At 41.1% G+C, this 22,815-nt stretch overlaps 1 protein-coding gene across 1 annotated transcript in view; it reads left to right on the top strand.

The window, feature by feature from the left end:
• LOC144752086 (nicotinamide N-methyltransferase-like) overlaps positions 1-21,195 on the top strand; it is a 112,619-nt gene extending 91,424 nt beyond the window's left edge. Inside the window, exon 3 of the mRNA XM_078640036.1 lies at positions 17,727-21,195. Within this exon, the coding sequence (XP_078496162.1) occupies positions 17,727-18,153 (427 nt within the window). The 3' untranslated portion in view covers positions 18,154-21,195. The remainder of the gene's footprint in view (positions 1-17,726) is intronic.
• Positions 21,196-22,815: the final 1,620 nt, after the last annotated feature.

The following is a 22,815-nucleotide window of genomic DNA, read 5'->3' as shown; positions in this document are numbered from 1 at the left end:
CATCAGGGAAAATAATAACTACAGTAACAAAAGTTGTTCCTGAAATTGATAATTGAGAAGCCACAACATTTTTAATTAAAGTTGTCAATTTTGTTCCATCAGGTCTACATTGTTGGAGCATTAAAATTACATACTGTCCATATCTTTGCATGAATAATGTTGATAACATTTCTGAGTTGCATTGGGTTCAGACCATGTTTTGATTTGCTTCTGTAACCAGATAACTAAAAGTCACTGATTTGCAGTCCGGTAATGTCAAATATATAAATCTTTCTGTGTCTAGTTGAGTACTACTTGAAAATGAACAATTATCACAATCATGTTGCCATTTAAAAGATACACCAACAATATTTTCAATATCTAAACCTTCATCTTGCAATAAAACAAGCATATACATAAGAAATTCCTGACAATCTTGCTGAATATTCTGCAAAAATTGATTTACTCCAGAACATATGTCTAAAACATTTCGAATATCAGAAACATTTTCTATGTTTGTTTTATCACTCCTACATTTTTCAAAGACAGAATTCAACAAACAAGAAAATCTTTGATCCCGATTATCAACAATCTGTTGCAGTAAAGTTTGAAGAAAAAAAACAACATTAACCACTACATTAGCATAGCAGTTGACACCAGAACTGTTTTCAAACTGAAAACCAACAACCTCTTCAATACTATCCTTTCTCTTTTTCTTTGCAATTACTGGTTCATCTACTTTTTTTTTCTTTTCTCTACAACCTCACAACAATTTGTCTCCAATCTTCTTTTTCGACCTACCACAACCTTTTCAAATAAAGGATATTGAGGTAAATTTTGAGCATATTCTCTTCTTAACCTATTATACTCTTTGACACAATTTAGATCTGCACTAATCTTTGTATCATCAAAATCAATCAAATATAATCCAGATAAAGTTCTAACTCGAGATAAAACAACATATGCCATACCTTCCTTGAACACAGTACTTCCAATATTCACCAAAGCACTATCTACACTTAAACCTTGAGAACTGTGAATAGTCACTGCATATGCCAAACAAACAGGAAACTGTTTTCGGCGCACATATAAATCTTTTACAAGCAAAAATCGAGTAGAACAATGACACAATTGTTGAACTTCTTCAATTTCATCAAATTTGATTTTCATAATTTCAATCTGATCTCTATTTGGGTAATTCACAAAATCAACAACATGACCCATTGCTCCATTTACTAAACCTCTTTCCACATCTAAATTACGTCGTAAAATTATCCGACAATTTAAACATACATATAGACTCTTTTCTAAACCAGCTGTTTTAGATATTGACTTGTCTAAAGAATCTAATTTTGACTTTAACTTTTCTGACAAAATAATAGTAGATCATTCATGCTCTATTTTATCAATAGCTTCCAATTGTATGATTTCTTGATGTTCTAACTTCAACATTTTTTCTTTAATTTTTTTTTATTTAGGTGTTCACAGCAAAATTGCAATTCAAGATTGACAAATTCAGATATAAATAAAAATAAATTACAATACATTGTAACATTGTCACATACCAAGAGAAAAGAAAAACATAAACAGGCCAGTTTCTAATATTACAGCAAGATTCCCTCAAAATTCATAAACATCTCATCTTGTCTTACATTCTTAATTCTCATAATAGTCTCAAAAAGCTCCCCATATTTTTATACCCAGTCTTTTAAAAAAATAATTATTATAAGATTCCACATTCTTGCAGAGTTGGCATCAAGCATATTACTGATTGTTTTTCTGCAATTTTTCTATATATATTCTCTGCTCTAACATTTTCCTTTGGAAACACATGAGAAAGTAATCGTGCCTGTAGAGCTTCTATGCCATGTTGACTTACATTTCAAATCCTTATATCTTCAAGAATACTTTTATAATCAGCATCTTTTGCCTGTCGCATATTTTGAGTCAGTTCTGTGTATTTGAAATATAACCATATATTAACATTTCCAATGCTTCCCAGGCACTTTCTGGTATCTTCTTGTGTAACAGTTTTAAACACTGGTTGTCCTTTCACAGGTGTTAGCTGTAGTAGATCTCCAAAAATGTGTTTGCCTCCAAATAACACATCATACTCTGTTTTAAGAATTTGTTGCATTCCTAAATGCACAAAGGCAAGCATTACATTTGATACCATGCTTACCTAATCAATATTAAGAAGTTTCATTTTTTTTAGAACTCTGGAAACTTCACAACAAGCTTCCCCAGATAGCTTGTGGTAATCTAATTTATGTGCATGCTCTACTGGCAGCATCAGCAAACGATGTAAAGTAATCCCTTTAATGTTATGCGCTGCCAACCCAGTTGGAGCGGTAACAACACAAGAGAGTGATGACTCTGTTCTTTTTTTAAGATAAGATGCAATTCCTTTACTTAGAAAACTGTTTCCAGTTCCTGCTTGTCCTCTCAAATACAGTCGGACAGGTTGAAATGACGTACATGAGCACTCTTTTTTCTCATGAAGTAAACCATGCTCAGTCTGCTCAGTCACTTCATCATATATTTTTTTCTGTTGAACATTCAGTTGTTTTTCCAATTCTTCTAAGCTTATTACATCCTCCTGAGCTTGTTGCATTGCTCGTTCTACCTCATCCATGGCAGTGGCTGCTTCATTTTGGATAATTGGTCCTCCTTGTGGATCGTGACTCAACGAAGCAGAACTTTGACTGTCTTGAGAACTGTCTCTACCAATCTCTGCTGCAATTATAGCTTCTTGCTGTATTTCCTCATTTAACATTTCTAGATAATTAGTGAAAACAGGACATTCTATAGTATTTTTGGTTGCGTTTAATGAATCTTCATAACTGAGAAAATCTCCAAGTAGTTACTCTTCTGTACGCCATGGTTTAAAGAGTTGCAAAAGAGCTAAATAGTAAAATTCCCTTTTGTCAGGAGTTTCGCAACTCAGTTTTTGATGATTAATGTCCTTTTCTTTGTTTCACCAGACATCCTTCAGATCCAATTACAGCATATACTCCTGTATTAATATCTTCTGAAATATTCCTCTTTAATATATAGATTTGCAGTACTTCATAGAGACAAACGTTCTCAAGATGATTACTTCTATATGGATAGTATGTATCCAACATATTTGATTTCAAAATATCTGTACGGTTTGGTTCTTTCTCTGCTAAATACTCAATTTCTTGTACAGATTTCAAAACTCGGTTTCGTGTTCTTGCAAGTCCTAAACTCACCCAAATAATTGTTCTAGATTTGGCATATAGACTTGGAGATGATAAGCGATCTGAACATTCATATGCTCCAATTTCTAGATGAGACAACATCTTCAAACTGTAGCTGTACAATTTCTTACTTAGGCTCTTTTCATGAGAAATTTCCTCCCACATTTCCTTTAGTTCTGTCTTCTCATATTTTGTAATGTAAGATGTAACATATCGAGCCACAGCAATAGAGTTGTCTGCAACATACTGAATATCCATGTTAGCATTCCACATTGCCAATATGACTGGGTTATAGTAATTTATGTATTTTGACTCTTCATTTCTCTTAAAATTGTAGGTATTTTTCGGTGATTTTCTTGTCACTGTATGTCGTAAAGATGACATAAAATTGTTCACTCTTCCTTTCGATGTTACTGGACGTGGAAATGCAAAACGACATTTTGTGTAGAACTTATCCTTAGACTTGTATTTTTGACGACAGTATTTTCCACAACGATGGGTTTGAAATCGTAACACTTGTTTTCTTAAATTCTTTTCTTCTGTACCTTTTGGTACAGCACATGTAGCATTTTGTTCAATAAAACTCATCACTGTCTCATCTGAATCTGTTCCTAAGTTGGGGGCATCTTTGATCCATAGCAGCATATGTATATGAGGAGCACCTCTTGCTTGATACTCCTTTCACCAAAAGAAATCCAGAACCTCTCCCAACGGAGGACTTTTTTTTTGTTATAAAATACATCATAGCTTCAAATCTATGATTGAAATACCTGCATACATTAACTGGATCCAAAGAGCACAATTCTCCAGGTGTCTTGAATTTTATATTTTCTATGTTTGCATTTGCCTCTTGAAGAAATTTAAGTAAATCTTCCCAAGCATACTCAGCACAGCTTAAAGTAAGGAATCATGTAGGAGTTCCTAAGTTTCTTAACATACATTTCAATTCCCCATGACGACGGTACCAATACTCGTTAGTACCACGCTGACATGCCATCAGATTAATTAGCTGAGATTCCAAAACAGTGTCATTCTGTTGGACTTTATTCATAAAGTCCCTTGCCGAAACATTCTGCAGATGTACTCCACTTTTTAGTATGTGGTTCACTGCATAAGAAAGTCCAGACAAGTCACTCTCAAACAGAAGGTGAAACAAATATGGAATGCATTGACAAAACCTTGTATCTTCTGCATATAATCATGATGTCCAGTATTCAGATGCTGGTATCTGCACAGGTCGGTCATCATATCGTCCACCTTGTCCTGTTGGAAATAATTGAGGAAAACAACGAGCTTCCAAGCTTTCTTCCCATACACTAATGGGACTTCCTTTTGCTTCTTTCATTTGGAATAACTCAATAGCATTCCCCATTACTTCTTTGGAATGCAGTGGATGAACATTCCAGTTCGTAGACTTCTTCACTTCTGGACACATCCACTTTTTAAATTTGTCCAGCTGACAAATCACTCTCCTCCTCTACAGTTTTTTCCTCTTCTTCTACATATACATTTTTGTAGTATTGATTGTTTTTTACCCAATACAACGTTGCCTTTTTGACTTTCCTAACATCCACTAATTCTTGCCAGATTTTTTTACTCTTTGTAGCAACGCCATTAACTAGAATAACTAGAGGTTCCTCTTCCACTTTTTCCCTTTAATCCTCTTTGTAAATCTGAAGGAGGCAATTTCCCTGTCTTAGGCTCCATACGAACAATAGCCTGAAATGGATGCACACATTGAATCAGAATAGACTCATAAGTATTTAAATCTATCAGTTCACTATGGATATTTACTAACTCAAGGTTATTATGTACAGCTCTAGCTGGCATTTTATTTTCATTACATTTTTTGTAACAATATTTACAAATACGTTGATCAGAACCCAAATCAAAACAATTCTCTACTAACAAGTAAGTTGCAAATTCCTTCCACTCATTATTATTCTCCTTTTCACTTTTTAAATATAGATCAACTGTCTGATTTTGATAATGAATTCTTCTACAACAAATACAAGAAAAATTGGGCCTTTCTCCTGAAGTAACCTTAAACCTGTTAATTTCTTGGTCAAAATTCTCTGTACCAAAATTTTGAACATTTTCATCCACATTTCCTTCTATTACTGTATCAGTTTCTGCACTGCCCTCTTTTTCAGAATAATAACTAACCTCAATTTCTTCACAAATGTTCTTGACATCTAATACAGATCCATGCAAAACAGCACTGTTTAACTGTTTCAGCTTAAGTGCTGGACTTTTTGCATAATACAACCTTTTCACTAATTTCCTCACTTCAGTATGATGCACTGCTAACATCCTAAAATGGTTAAAAACACTCTGACATACTTTCTTAGAAAGACAAGCCAGTGAATGACCTTGCAAACCGGTTTTTTCTCTCACTAGGCAGGAGTCTAATTTTGCAACATCTTAAACTTCTTTTTAATACTTTTCTTACTATACTTACGTAAGAAATTGCGGAAAAAATCAATTGAATCCTGCCGTACACTACAAATACTACTACAATGCACTGGAGCCTTAACACGTCTCCCTAAAACGTCATCAGTTAACACCTCTTCCGCATTTCTTGGTACAATTTTCTCTTTTTCAATCGGACAACCGTCCTTCACCTCATATGCTCGACCACTGGTGTCAACTGCATGCAACAAATCATTAATCTGAAAGTAACTCTCTTCGTTAAAAAAATGGCTCAGAACTTGAACTATGCTTCCATTCTCCAGAAAAAACATTTCAAAAATTAGTTCTATTAATTATTCTTTTCCACTTACTTCTCCCTTTTAAAACATTAATTGCCTTGTCTAGTGTACGAAGTCTATTGATTACTAAAATGTATCATTTCTTTTTTAATTCTAACGCTTCATCCACAATACCGTTGATTATTTTTTTTTGCTTATAAAAAGCAGTTTTCTTTTTTATAAATCGTTCCACTTTTCAATAAATTTAAGATAATTCTGTTATAAATCATTTTCTTTCTTATTTCAACAATTGACTCCTTCGTCTATTACTAAAGATGTTCTCATTGTCACGCACTTTTCCACCTTCTTTTCTCTCTACTACTTTTCTTTTTGTTGTTTTTGAAGAATTATTCATCTTCGCAACATTATTTGCATTTTTGGTCCCTACAGTTAATTTCCTAAGAAAATCCTTGGTTGTCTTACCAGGAGAATTCGTCTTTTTCTCTGTACAATGTTGTCTGGATGCATCTTGTAATTGTGTGGTCTTCTAAAAGTAAGCCTTTTTATACTTTCTTCTCTTCACCTCTTTACTAGGCATCTTGATTTTCTTTAGTCTTTTGTTTAAATCTATTGTGAAGTAAAAAAAAAAACTTGTTATAGACCACTACTAACATACTACATAGCAATTACAACATCTACATGATTTAAACAATGATTCTCTTCATAATAAAATTGAAGGTACAGCAACAGTGTCTGACCAAAGTAGCAAATCATACAGTCTCTTCCTGCAGCCCTGCACCATCTATCCTGTGAGTGTTCCATGTCTAAGTGTGCTTGCACTATCTGTGTCTCTGCATGAACTATCTCACCCTCTCTCTGCAACATCTTTTCTGTGATTACAACATCTGTTCCTCTACCTGCAGTCCTGTACTATCTATCCACGATCTGTGTCTCTGCCTGTACCATCTATCCTCTGTGTGTACCATCTCTGTGTCTGCTTCCACTATCTGTGTCTCTGCCTGCACAATCTCTCTTCCATGTGTACCATCTCTGTGTCTGCTCCTACTATCTGTATATCTGCCTGAAACCCTATACCATCTATTCTCTGTGTCTACCATGTCTGTGTCTGCTTCCACTATCTCTCCCTCTGCCTGTAGCCCTGTATTGTCTATTCTCTGTGTGTACCATCTCTGTGTCTGCTTCCACTGTCTGTCCCTCTGCCTGCAGCCCTATACCATCTATTCTCTGTGTGTACCATCCCAAGACCATTCTCAGAGGCACCCTCATCTACAGACCTCCGGGACGACGTACACAATTCTGCGAAGACATCGCCGACTTCGTCAGCCCGAACGCCCTCCCCTCCGCTGACTACATCCTCCTCGGGGACCTCAACTTCCACCTGGAGAACAACAACGACCGCAACACCACCACCCTGCTGGACAACCTCGCCAACCTCGGTCTCAAGCAGCTGGTGACCACCCCCACCCACTACGCCGGACCCACACTCGACCCCGTGTTCTCATCCAGCAAGGACATCTCCTTCAGCCACGCCACCGGACTCCACTGGACGGACCACAGCTGCGTCCACTTCAGCTTTAAAAGGACCACGATCCACCACCACCAGCAACAGCTCGCACGCAGAAGTTGGAACAAGATCACAGCCGACCAGCTCGTGGCCTCCCTGAACCTGAACCCCCCCACCAGCACATTGAACCCTAGCCAGGCGGCCACCAACCTCGCAAAGTGGATCAACAACTGCGCAGACGACCTCGCCCCCTGAGGACCCCGCCCAGCAGACCCGGCAGCAAGAAAGCCCCATGGTTCACCGACGAACTCAAGATCTCCAAGAAGAGCTGCCGAGTCCTCGAGAAAGCCTGGCCCAGAGACCCTACACCAAACAACATGACTGCCCTCAAGCCCGCCACCCGAAAACACATCTGCAACTCCCTCGCCTCCTATTTCCACAACAAGATCGCGAACATACACAATCAGCACCGATGACACCATCCGCACGATGAACTCCATCCACTCCGGATCTCCGACCGACCCATGCCCTCACCACGTCTTCAACAAAGCCGAAGCAGTCATCGCACCCCACCTGCGAGACATCATCAACACCTCCTTCGACACCGCTACCTTCCCGGAGAGCTGGAAGCACGCCGAACTCTGCGCTCTACTCAAGAAACCGTCAGCCGACCCCACCGACCTCAAGAACTACCGCCCCATCTCGCTGCTCCTGTTCCCTGCAAAAGTCATCGAGAAGACCATCAACAAGCAGCTGGCCGCCTTCCTCGAGACGAACGGATCCCTAGACCCCTCGCAGTCTGGCTTCCGTGCCAACCACAGCACCGAGACCGCCCTGATCGCAGCTACCGATGACATCCGAGCCCTGCTCGACAACGGAGAGACAGCGGCCCTCATCCTCCTAGATCTCTCCGCAGCCTTCGATACTGTCTGCCACCGCACCCTAGTGCTGATTCAGAAAAGGGCAGCGCCTCAGCAACGTCGGAATCCAGGAGAAGGCACTAGAATGGATCACCTCATTCCTCGCCGGAAGGACACAGAGAGTCCGCCTCCCCCCGTTCAAATCAGAAGCCACCGAAGTCATCTGCGGCGTCCCTCAAGGCTCCTCGCTCAGCCCAACCCTTTTCAACACCTACATGAGCCCCCTCGCGGCCATCGCACGCCATCACAAACTCAACATCATCTCCTACGCCGACGACACCCAGCTGATCCTCTCCCTCACCAACGACCCCGCCACCGCCAGAGCCAACCTACACGAAGGGATGACAGACGTAGCCAAGTGGATGATGAACAGCCGCCTGAAACTGAACTCGGACAAGACGGAAGTCCTCATCCTGGGATCTTCACCCTCCGCCTGGGACGACTCCTGGTGGCCCCCCGCCCTGGGCAGCGCACCCAAACCGACAGACCACGCACGCAACCTGGGCTTCATCCTGGACTCCTCCCTCTCCATGACCAGACAAGTCAACGCCGTTTCCTCATCATGCTTCAACATCCTGCGCATGCTACGTAAGATCTTCCGGTGGATCCCCTCCTACGATCTCTATCTCTGTCTGAATCATCTATCCTCTGTGTATACCATCTCTGTGTGTGCTTCCACTATCTGTATCTCTACCTGCACCATCTATCCTCTCTGTGTACTATCTCTGTGACTGCTTTCACTATCTGTATCTCTGCCTCCACCATCTATCCTCTGTGTGTAACATCTCTGTGTCTGCTTTCACTATCTATGTCTCTGCCTGCACCATCTATCCTCTGTGTGTACCATCTCTGTGTCTGCTCCCACTATCTGTGTCTCTGCCTGCACCATCTATCCTCTGCGTGTACCATCTCTGTTTCTGGTTCCAGTATCTGTGTCTCTCTTGTACCATCTATCCTCTGTGTGTACCATCTCCGTGTCTGCTTCCACTATCTGTGTCTCTGCCTGCACCATTTATTCTCTGTGTATACCATCTCTATGTCTGCTTCCACTATCTGTGTCTCTGCATGCACCATCTATCCTCTCTGTGTACCATCTCTGTGTCTGCTTCCACTATCTGTGTCTGTGCTTGCACCATCTATTCTCTGTATATACCATCTCTGTGTCTGCTTCCACTATCTGTGTCTCTGCCTGCACCATCTATTCTCTGTGTGTACCATCTGAATGTCTGCTTCCAATATCTCTCCCTCTGCCTGCACCATATATCCTCTGTGTGTACCATCTCAGTGTCTGCTTCCACAATCTATGTCTCTGCCTGCACCATCTATCCTCTGTGTGTACCATCTCTGTGTCTGGTTCCACTATCTGTGTCTGTGCTTGCACCATCTATTCTCTGTATATACCATCTACGTGTCTGCTTCCACTATCTGTGTCTCTGCATGCACCATCTATCATCTGTGTGTACCATCTCAGTGTCTGCTCCCACTATCTGTGTCTCTGCCTGCACCATCTATCCTCTGTGTGTACCATCTCTGTTTCTGGTTCCAGTATCTGTGTCTCTGCCTGCACCATCTATCCTCTGTGTGTACCATCTCCATGTCTGCTTCCACTATCTGTCCCTCTGCCTGAAACCCTATACCATCCATTCTCTCTGTGTACCATGTCTGTGTCTGCTTCCACTATCACTCCCTCTGCCTGCAGCCCTATACCATCTATTCTATGTTGGTACCATCTCTGTGTCTGCTTCCAATATATGTCCCTCTGCCTATAGTCCTATACCATCTATTCTCTGTGTGTACCATCTCTGTGTCTGCTTCCACTATCTGTGTCTCTGCCTGCACCAATGATTACTACAATCAAATCAATTTTGCTAGGCATATTCTTTTTTTTGCACCATCTGTGCATCTGCCTGCAGCCCTACAACACCTCTCCACTGTGTATACCATGTCTGTGTCTGCTTGCACTATCTGTCCCTCTGCCTACATCCCTCCATCTTCTATCCTCAGTGTGTACCATGTCTGTGTCTGCTTGCACTATCTGACTCTCTGCTTGAACCATCTCACCCTCTCACTGCACCATCTTTTCTGTGACTGCACCATCTGTCCCTCTGCCTGCAGCCCTGCACCATCTATTCTCTGTTTGTACCATGTCTGTATCTGCTTGCACTATCTGTCCCTATGCCTACAGACCTCCATCTTCTATCCTCAGTGTGTACCATGTCTGTGTCTGCTTGCACTATCTGACTCTCTGCTTAAACCATCTCACCCTCTCACTGCACCATCTTTTCTGTGACTGCACCATCCGTCCCTCTGCCTGCAGCCCAGCACCATCTATCCTCTGTTTGTACCATGTCTGAATCTGCTTGCACTATCTGTCCCTATGCCTACATCCCTCCATTTTCTATCCTCAGTGTGTACCATGTCTGTGTCTGCTTGCACTATCTGACTCTCTGCTTGAACCATCTCACCATCTCTCTGCACCATCTTTTCAGTGACTGCACCATCTGTCCCTCTGCCTGCAGCCCTGCACCATCTATCCTCTGTGCGTACCATGTCTGTCTCTGCTTGCACTTTCTGTCCCTATGCCTACAGCCCTCCATCTTCTATCCTCAGTGTGTACCATGTCTATGTGTGCGTGCACTATCTGAATCTCTGCCTTCACCATCTATCCTATGTGTGTACCATCTCTGTGTCTACTTCCACTATCTGTGCCTCTGCCTGCACCATCTCTCATCTGTGTGTACCATCACTGTGTCTACTTTACACAGACACTCAGGAGTCCATTAGGATGACGGGTGGACTTTGCCCGCCCGTCATCCTATCGTAAATCGGGACCGCCCGCCATAAGGGTGGGGGTCCCAGGGGTGCCATTAGGATGTGCCCGCCACAGTGGCATGCTCATCCTGTATTTTCAGCATTGTGGTGGGCGGTGCTCTCTGCACCGCCCGCCAGAATGCTGAAAATGCAATTTCACATTGTCATTTGCAAAGCGGCAGGCACGGCGCGGTGCCTGCCGCTTTGCAAATGACAAGTACCCCCCATGTGCACCCCCCACCTGTACTTCACTCTAGGGGCCCGCAGGGGGCCCCCAAAGTGAAGACCGCATGCCTTTCTGTGGCGGCAGCGCCACCGCGGAAAGGCATCTAACACTGCCCATTGTAATATGGCTGGCGGTGTCTAATAGACACCGCCACCATATTAAACATTTTCCGCCCCGGCCGCAAGGCGACCGGGGCGGAAAAGTGGCGGGCCGTGTTTTGGTCTGCTGCGGTCCCCCCGGCATTGTAATATGGCGGGGGAGAATTCAGGGAAGGATGTCGGGCGGATTGCCCCCGCCAGGCTGGCGGTAGCCACCGCCAGCCTGGCGGAGCAATCCGCCCGACATCCTAATGGACCCCTCACTGTGATCCAGGACAAAAAGTTTAATACCAAACTATTTTCCAAAACACATTTACCACAAGAAAAAGTTTAAGACACAGAACACAACCTAACTATTTCAGCAGTACAAAACAGTGCAGAAACCTGAGTCATTTTAAAAATACATTTCCAATTTACAGCATTACTTTTTGCCACCATTACATCCAAACATAAGACACAATATTTTTATGAAAGAAAACAGTATAACCAGAGAGAGGTAGACTATGAGAAGAGACAGGGCAGATTATAGTAAAAGATGCAAATATTATTCTATAATTTACGCAGGCACTTTGTGTGATCCTGGACAAAAAGTGTAAAACCAAACTTTTTACCAAAACACATTTACCACACAAACAAGTTTAGGAGACAGAACACATCCTATCTATTTCAGCACTACAATACAGTGCAGAAACCTGAGTCATTTTAAAAATACATTTCCAATTTACAGCATTACTTTTTGCCACCATTACATCCAAACATAAGACACAATATTTTTATGAAAGAAAATAGTATAACCAGAGAGAGGTAGACTGTGAGAAGAGACAGGGGAGATTATAGTAAAATGTACAAATATAATTATTTAATTTACACAGACACTCAATGTGATCCTGGACAAAAAGTTTAAAACCAAACTTTTTACCAAAACACATTTACCACACTGAAATGATTGAGACACAGAACACATGCTATCTATTTCAGCCCTACAATACAGTGCAGAAACCTGAGTCATTTTCAAAATACAATTCCAATTTGCAGCATTACTTTTTGCCAGCATTACATCCAAACATTAGACTCACACTGTGACCTTAAACAAATAAAAGAAATCCTTGCAATTCAGTCAAATAATTACTACAGTGAAAGGGGGGGGAGAGGATATTCCTAATAGTGTTCTATAAAAGAGAGCAAAGGTGAGGAAGACAAAAAGAGAGAGACAATGAGAGTGAAAAAATAAACAAAACAAATTAAATCAGATGGTCAGAGAGAATTACAAAAATAAGAGTGAAGGAAAGGGATAATGACAGTGAAGAAAAAAAGGGTAAGCAAAGGAGAGTGAGAGAAAATAAAACATATTAAGAAAAAGGCAAAAGGTGTAAGTAACACAGAAGGATTTATAGAGAAACAGGAGAAATAAAAAGAACACTGTTGGACAGAAAGGAAGACAGTGAGAGACAGTGAAAGAGCGGGAGACTGAGTAACTTCCACATTGCAACTCATTTTTATTATTAACTTAAAATGCACAACACATATTCCCTCACAAGTTAATAACTCACCTTTAAAAATGCTTTTGAAGATTGAGAACAGTGCCAAAAACACACCAGATTTTCTACAGCAGAATCTCTGAAATGTACCTCGGACACTGCAACCACAAATGGCCCTGATTCCCTCTCATTAAACACACATATCTCTGTACATACCCAATCAAATTTCTTCCCACACAAATTTAAAAGCAAACTAACATTTTAATTGGTTGTACATTTCAACACTTTCAAACTTAAATAATGTTCAACCTTACCCCACTGCTCTCTCTGCCTGTTACCATGGCAACTCTCCATAAAACCCCTATCTGAACTCAACAGGTTAAAAGTTCATCTCTCAATGTTGCAAACCAAAGCAACAGGTGTGTTTGACCTCTCAATATTCCAGCTTATCCTGTGCAATGTTCCTTTCAATGACTTTTTCTAAACCAATAGTATTATTACTTTAAAAAAACAGTAGGATGCACCCTAGTTTTCAATCTTAAATTATCAGAAACCACCAATCATTTCTTCTTTTTCAAGTGCACTGAATCTCAACCACTTTTTTTTCTAAACTCCTACTTTCAAACTGCCATTTCATTTCCACAACCCATCTGAGTACAACCACATCTGCCTTCAAGATGCTGAAAGTCTGGATAGTAGGACATAGTTATATTTTCTGGAGTGAAAGGTATGTAGCAAATAGATGCTTTCACAACCTTGATTCATCAAATGTGGATATTATGTGGATTGGACTGAGAGGATTGAGATGTCACCAATTGATGCCATTGGTAAAATTCTTTATGCATCTACCACACCCTGACCTCATAATTGTGCACTGTGGTGGAAATGAACTGGGCACTTTGTCTGGGGTAGGTCTGGAAATGCTTATAAAGGACACCTTTGGGCAATTGATGTCACTTTTTCCCAAAACTTGCCTTGGTATATTCGAATATATGCCAAAGGCAAACATGGAACTGGTCCAACCATTTTTGTCCACAGATTGACAAAGCAAGGAAACATGTGAATAAATCTGTTTCTGCTTTCCTCAGAGACTATGGTATGGGTTCTATATATCTCAACAACTTGTGTTACAACATGCAAGGCATCTATAGGAGAGATGGTGTACATTTTACAGATGAGGAGAATAGAGTCTTCCTTTTAAACTTTAGACTCCGCATCGGTACTTACCTGTAGGTACAAAAAACACCCAATGAACACAACGGCTCTTTTTAGTGCCAACCAAACATCTAAACACTCTAACTTGTTATTTAACTGTATTTTTTTTAGTTTTCTTTCTAACGTGCGCACACCATGCGCGCACCTCGCGATTTTTTTCAAAAATGAAAATTGTTTTTTTTACCCTTCGGGGTCCTTCAGGGACCCCCCCGACAAGGCCTAGGGGGTCAGGAAGTCTCTTCACTGCCTCCTTCGCCACGTTCTCAGCTTTCATTTTTCACTCTCTTCTGAAACTACACAAAATGGCGCACACCTCACGACTTTAAAAAAAGTTCAGGACCCCCTCAGAAGGCCTGGGGGTCTCCTTCTCATGTTTCCCACTTCTTTTGAGGGGTCCCTTCTGCCTCGAACACAAGATGGCGCTCAACACTTCCTGATTTTGACCGATTCGAATGTTGACAGACATCCAACAGCAAATCAAAATTCTGCTTGCGCACGGGAAGGTGCGCGCACCGGTGCGCACACGTGCGCGCACGGTGCGCGCTTATAGATATATACATTTTTTCAAATACAATTTTCCCATAAACTACTCGAAGAATTTACACCATTTAAACAAAAGACCGTACTGCGTTCCAGTCCCTACCATTTTGCCAAGTTTGGTGTAATTCTGTTCAGCCCGTTCGGGCTGTAGCCGTGTCTAATCGTCCTATGGAAAATAACTTGGGGAAAACACATTTTGGGACCCCCCTTTTTTCTCAGCCCCCACTTGACAAATCGCCCCAAAACTTTCAAGGAAGGAGCGGAGCAGAGCGGGCCATCTTACTTGAGAAATTCGCGAAGATTCATCAACCGGCGCCAAAGTTAGAATGTTGCGGATTTCCTATGGAAACTAGGTCCTAACTATAACTACTTACTGGTGACCACCAGTAGGTATTATATATATACAATATATATACACATACATACATATTATACATACATTATATATTATATATTATACATATATAAATATAGTGCCAGCCCATGGACTAAACTTGCATCCTTTTGTTCCCTCATTTTCTCTTTGCCTTCTATTGGCCTTCTTCTGTGATTCTCAAAATCATGTCCTGAGCAACTATCTGACCAGGTCCAGAAGGACACCACTGCACCACTTCGCCCAATTAACCAGAGTTTTGTAGTTTTCTTTTCCATAAAGCCTTCTTAATACCTGTAGGTATATTACATTGCCCAAAGGTGATAAGTGCACTCCATCCTTTCTGAATAACGTCAGTCTCTCATACATTTTTTCTGGGTGTCCTAACACCAAAGCCTTTTGCCAATCCTAAACCTGTAGACATCCTGTTCACTTCTTTTCTTGCTATGTTGATGGCTGCTGGATTTGTTGTTCTCGCCAAACCCTTCTCATCAACATCTGGCTCTGCCATGCCTAAGCCTCTAGCCACTACTCCCTTAACCTATTTGAATCTTTATGTATCATTGTTGACACCTCCAAACCCATAATCTGGACTAGATAATTGTCACCTGCATGTATCAGGCTGGCTTCATATCCCTTTTAAGTCCAGCAATGCAAACCTGCTCCATTCCCATCCCATTTCGGCAGATTATTTTACCACAGCTTTATCCCTGTCCACACATAGTTGTTTGCCTTCCCAGGGATGTTCTCCCTGCACTACAGATCATGTTTTCATTAAGTGTTGTGGTATGCAAATGTCATCCTTGTGATCTCCTTCATTTTGCCCACCTTCTGGGCAAGAAAATTACAACTTTTTAATGTTCCTGCTGCTGGTCTCATGTGTATAAAAAAAACAACATGACGGTACCCATACACCAAGTTGAGATCTGGGTACATAATATATATAGCAAGCAACAATGTCTCTACAGGTATTAGTAGAAGACAGTTTTACTTTCAGAAAAGCATGCAAATAAAAGTTGGAAAAGGAAGGAAACAGGGAGACAATTGTAATTATAGCAGTTAAATTCAAGGACCAATCTGTATTTATGCAGGAATAGAAAAAATAGAAACGGACAATTTTGGGGCACTCAGTTACTATAAATGTACATGTAACCAATACAGACTTGTGCACAATAGTGCTCATGAAAGTTAAAGTGAACGCCGCAGGTGACAATTGAAAATACAATATACTGCGATAAAATGGCGCATGAAAATGAAAAAACGAATGTCAATGTACACAGAGAACTTTAAGTGATTCTCTTATATTAAACAATAGTTAGGGATACTTTTATTTTTCATAAAACCACAAAAGTAGCACCAAATGCTGGAGTGTCAACAGTGTGTTGACCAGTGTAGAGTTCAGGTCTTCTTCAGGACATGGTACTGATTTTGTGGTAGTGCTGCATAGGATGAAAGGAATCAGAACGGAAGGGTGTGAGAAACTGGAACCAAGGAGGTAGGGTAAAAGAGAAATTAAGGTAATTAATGGTTTTTAGACCTGGGAAATAAATCCAACTGGGTCAAAGCATGAGGTCACAAAGTGTGGGGCGGTAGCACGATACCTGAGGAGGTAAGAAGAGGGGTAAAACAGAGCATGTGCATTAAGTTTGATGGAAGCACACAACACATTGGACTATATTGTCCTGGTGTATTGGGACCCCTTGATAAGGCACATTGCTCATTGTTGAGAATAAAGGAGCTAATGGTGAGAAATGTTGCAGGCAGGGGCAATTTGGAGTAGTTGTACGTCCGGTCAATGAATTGCAAAAATATGACCGCAGGTTGGTCAGGTTAAAAGCAATGTTTCTGTGTGATGATCCCAAATAAATAAATAAATAAATAAACAGGATGAAAAGGACCAAACACAAACAAAAAGGGATTAGAAAGGTTAAAGGAAGAGCAAAAATAAGGCAACAAAGCACAAAACAGAGTAAATCAGGTTAGGATAAAGCAAACTAAAATAGTTGAAATCAGATAGGAGAACAAAGAACAAGAGGCACATAATGAGAGAGAGAGGGAGTCTTCAGGTGAGGACGTTGTGGGCGCCTCAAGCCCCTGGAGTAGGGACACAGGTGAGCCCTAGGCTAGGAACCAAACCTGCCTAATCTTGGGTGGCTTGGTGGTCTAAAACATCCCCTTAAGAGACCTGTGTTTGGGACTATGGTTATAGGTTTGAGTACTAGCTGGTCCACTCAGCTTCTCATTCTTCGGAGGCACTCCTTAAACACACCTCTTTGATCTATAGGTTATGGGTTACTTAGTAGCATTAAACTTCACTGCATTGATCAAATGCATTTTTGTGTCACACATATTGAAGAGATATTCTTTCTGTAATATTGTGTTTCTCAGATGTAATGTGTTGTGCACCTGTAGACAACTCTATGACATATTCTCCTGCAATCATGATGTTTGGCATGAACCGTGTTTTCTTTTTTATCAATGCTCTTCATAAACCAATGAAAATGCCTTATATACATATACATAACCATGCATTTTTGTTCATGTGCCCATTTGTTAAATCAAACCAGATTTGTGAAATGCTGAAAGAAAGCAAAGAATGCATTTTAATTACTAAGCCACATATTATTCTTTTTTCTTTATTTTTTAGGGAATCATGGATTGAGAAGCAAAGCATGTGGCAAAAGAAAATCAAACAACCTGTTAAATATGACGTCAGCAAAAGCAACCCGTTGTCTCCCACCTTACTCCCCCAGGCTGATTGTCTACTCTTGTCACACTGTTTGGAAGCCCACGTTACAGACAAGGAAACGTTCATTACTGCCATGAAAAATGTCACAACCCTGTTAAAACCAGGAGGGAATTTAGTAATAATAGCATGCCTTGAAGAATCATATTACATGGTTGGGAACTACAAGTTTCCCCATTTATGCATTGATGAAGATTTTGTCAGAAAAGCGCTTTGTGACACTGGTTATGACATTGTAGAGCTGCATGTGTCCTCTAGGACAGTTAATCAATTGTATGATGTAGCAGATTATACTGCTTTCATAATTGTTAATGCCAGAAAGAGATAATTGTTCCATCTTCCATGCATGTCAATCATATAGAAGAGATAAGTTATTCGCTTCTGGTCTGAACCACATATATTCTTCTTCTGCTATTGTTAACTCCATTTTGCTTTAAACCAATAGTACTCTGCTCTCAGCCTCTCAGCTGAATTTTATCAATGGAACATGCTATTTATCTTGCATCACCTTGACTGCTCTTCAACAGGTACTAGTTTACTTATTGTCACCCTCATATAGACTCTGGGACATATTAATCATAGGTTAGTGTTACTTTTGCACCATGCAATGGGGTGCAAACCTTAGGTGTGATTTATCAAGCTACGCAAGGCCCCCTGGCATGGCCAAGTGGCTCAGTCAGTCTGGCACGTTCCCAGATTTCCCATTAGAGGTAGATCTGGGAATGTTCTGAATGCTTTGCATTTCCTGGGGAGGTGTGACGAGGGGAACTATCTATTTTTCTTGTTTTGTTCTATTCCTATATATCATATAATCAGTAGAGAAGGATCACTTGTCCTGCATAACTAGGGTATGCAGGGTTCGTTCTTACTAGTCCCAGTAAAAAAACATCATGCACGTGTTTAGATGGCAACTCAAGCGGTATATCTTGGTTCTCCACTTTCCCTCACACATGTCTGCATAATCATAGGGTTTAGTTGTTATCCACCCTCCACCAGGAGGTTGTACCCTTAGTTAAGAGCAGTAGTGATCAGTGATGTGACAGTGATATGGTGAAGTGCATAGATTTAAAAATGTCTTCTTTCCAGATCTGTATGTTTATTCGTTCTGTCTACAAACTGATTCAGATGGACTCAATGACAATATCCCGTGGGGAAATATATATAAATGACTAACTTTCAGGAGTTCCAGTGATCCTTCTCTATTGATTAGATGATCTATAAACTAAAGGAAAATGAATGGATCACGTATTCCTTCTCCCCCCACTTTGATTTTCACTATTCCTAGATATGCCATATTCTACAGAGGATATAAAAAGAGGAAAATGCCTCAGGGGATTGTTTTGCGGAGGAAGGTTACCCTTTCCACATAAAACAAACCTTCCAACAACATAGGCAGCCTTGCACTGTAGTGCAAGAGTTCCTGCTTTGGCACCAGGCAGCTGGGAGAAAAGCGGAATGCACTGTATGATTTTAAATATGGTGCATTTCTGCCATTTCCTTGTCATGCAGAACACCGCAGCTAGGTGGATCAATGAGTTGTGTGATTCAATGATAAATATGCCCCTCTGAATCTAATCAAAACATTTGTCTGCCACATCATTTCCTATACATCCGCAAATGTACTTTTTTGTCATCAGACCTTTGCCTATTGAATGTTGCCAATACATTTCAGAGTTGTACATTCAGGGTCATATTTATCACAGGGTTGCATCACTTTTGTACCATGTAACAGGGTGCAAATGTGAAGCAACCATAAAGATGCGATTTATCAAGTTTGAGAAGGCGACCTTACCTGGTCCTGATAAATTCAGAGTCACGCACAGCAGCAGAGATCGCTGCATTCGTTTGCTCTTCTCCTGGAGGCATTTGTGTGTGATGTATGGATATTCCCATCCAAATCACATGCATTTTGATCCAGTCCCAGATTTACCATAAGTGGTAGAGCAGGGAATGAGCCAAACCTGCTACGCCTCCCGAGGCGAAGCATAACAAGGAAACATATGTCCATGTTGCCTTGTATGTTCCTCTTTCTATGAGTCCTGCATTCTGCAGCACATATAAGATGATGAAATGCCTCAGGGGACTGTTTTTGTGTAAAAAGATGCCCCTTCCTGAACAAACACAATCCAGATAAAAACGCAGGTTGTAAGAGTGCCTACATTGGCACTAGGCAGCACATTGGGTGCCATCTCTGGAAAACGGCAATGCATTCCTGCCCTTTCCCTATCATGCAGTGCACCTCTGCAAGGTGACTTGCTCTGCTGCACCTTTAGGTAAGATAGACACCACTGGATCTTTGCACCAGCGTGTTCTGTCACCTCACCGTTTTTATTAAGGTAATGTACCACACCAATAAAGATTGTCATGGATTCACCAACCTTTTTTAAACTCTTCACTACTTCACGTCTACACTTCTCCTAAAGCCCTCATACCCACATACACCAACTGGCAGGAACAAAAGATCTCTGATAAAGAGCCCCTTTACGGGTGCCCGTCAGACACCGCAGAGCCAGTCTGACGAGGAGCAGAACCCAGATGATGAAGCATGACACCTAGCTCGCTAGGTGTGTGAGGGTTTTAGTTTCAAAAGGGGGATTTCCCTAAAACCCCCCCTACCCTTTCATTTCCGCTTGGTTACGCCGGTTTCTTGTCCTTTCTGGGGAACAGTGTATCTTTTTTTGTTTGTAGCTGTGGTCCATGGGCTTATACACTGGACCCCGTAAAATATTGCCCTTTTAACTCCCTCCTGTTGTTGACACTTGCTCCGCTGCATGACATAGCAATACATATGCCCCTTGATTTAAAGATGTAGATGCTGCATGCATGTTAAACACCTGTACAAATGCCTGTACATTCTTTACTCATGTATGTTTTTGCAGAATTGCGGTGCACACCACCAGTCATAATTTTGCATGTGCTTACTTACAGATAAAATGTTCACCCTGGAACAAATGTAATAGCATGCACATATGTACTCACATAACCCTACCATGTAACAAGCTTCCTGGACACCTGCTGCATTCAAAAGAATCTCACTCTTTGGTAGACCCTATTCTTAGGTCCCATTCATGAGTAAACACTGTTTTTACAGTCAGCCTTGAAAGAGCTGGTGTCAGCCTGCAGATGCTCAATCTTCAGCCTCTTCAGGGGCAGTACCATGGAAGAGGGAGTAACCATGAAGGAGCAACCAGACCTGCTGAAGAGCAGACACCACAAAAGCCTCAAGAGCTGGGATCCTCAGCCCCTGCATCCATGCTTCTGAAGGGCCATCTTCACATCTGGAGCCGACCAGGGCACCCACAAAAATATGACATGTTTGCTGTCTATATTTTAAATAAAAGATAAAAGGAGTAAAACATGTTCTGTGGATTTATTTCAAAAAGTGTCAGAATGAAGGGTGGGGGTTGCTCCTAGTCTATAATAGGGGAAACCCATGAAAACGTTAGAAGAAGCATTTATGTCATCATGTAAGAGCCCCCCCAAACAGTATACATTTCTGGTCTGGTCAAGATGGCCGAGGGATGATGTGATGGAACAGAAGTAACCCCAAGATCTCCGCTTCCCTAAGTCTGTGAGATTGTGGCTTTTTTATTGTTCTCCCAAGATTTACGATCTAGCTATATTGGGGTCAGGGAAACCACATTATGACACAACATAACGGCAGACACGCACAAATGAGGCGTAAAACAAAAACTAAATGTGAAAGTGAATAAAAGAGGAAAAAGCATTTCCCTATTAATTGCAAACATAAAGAACTGTTTCCAATGCTGAGGGGAGGATTTGGTTCTTAAATGTATTCCACAGGCTGAGTTGAATCTAAGGTGATCTTTTGGGCTGGACATTGAAAGAAAAGGGCTTAACGCTGTTAAATAAGTAGCAAAGAGTTAAAATAGGCAAGCAAACCAATCGATCCCAATACACATACTGCTATTTAAAGATAAAAAGGCCAAACTACAGCTGGTGAATCCACAAAGCACCTCTAGATTGGACAAACAAAATGATAGGGAGGAGAGAGACCAAATTAAGGATGTGAAATGAGAAGCAAGTCATCTTTATCTTTATTCAAAGCAATAGTTTTGCCTAGCGACAGCTACATTTGTCTGTGACCAAGACCTAACAATGTTTTGATTTGCCAGAATGAGATCCTGTCTATGGGCCACATGATATCTGTTTTAATTCTCACACTTTTGCAACTAGTAAAGAATACAGGCAACAGGTTCTGTGAGTGAGTAATTATTAAAAAACAGTGGCTGTTTTACACAAGTGCTCCCACTTTTGTGGCCTTTGTCTACTATGTTATTACAGAAATGGCCCCTTTTGTAATAAGGACTGTACTGACACATTCACAAGGGGCTGGGTCTTGTGCATGCAACTCAAAACACCACATGGACCCACACCCAGCATTCCCGCAAGTCTACTGACAAAAACGGTGCCACACTTGTATGGGTGAGCTAAATCCCCATGATCGGAAAGGGTGCGAAAAACAACATAGACATCACATTTCCCACGAAAAACCTATACACCTCTCACCATTATTTTCCTTCCCAGAATTCCATGGTTGCTCAAACCTTGCCTAAAAACACATGTTCCTTTCATCTCTGTGGAGAAAACTCCTGAAATTTGCATGGACAAATAAATGTTCTACCACCCAGCACACAGATGTCTACTCACACCCATTCCATGCATACACAGAACCAGGTTAGGAGAATGAGCTCCTCAAACATCACTTCAAAAGCTTTTCAATTATCCAACATGTCAAAATGGCCTTTTTTGCATGGTTATCCCCACACATTTTGCTTCTTCCTCCTATTTGTTCCTGACCTGTCTTTGTCGGTTTTAGGACTCTAGGCACTTTAACACTGGTGATCAGTTCGAATGTGCATATGCTCTCTGGGTAATTTGTGTTATGGATTTGTGCTTCCCTGATTGGCATATTTGATTTACCAGTAAAGTGCACTAAGTGTGTCAGGGCATTTAAATCAAATGCTAC

Source organism: Lissotriton helveticus, chromosome 4_2 (genome assembly GCF_964261635.1).
Source record: "Lissotriton helveticus chromosome 4_2, aLisHel1.1, whole genome shotgun sequence".
NCBI classification, from domain to species: Eukaryota; Metazoa; Chordata; class Amphibia; order Caudata; family Salamandridae; genus Lissotriton; species Lissotriton helveticus.
This window is presented reverse-complemented; position numbering and strand designations above follow the sequence as displayed.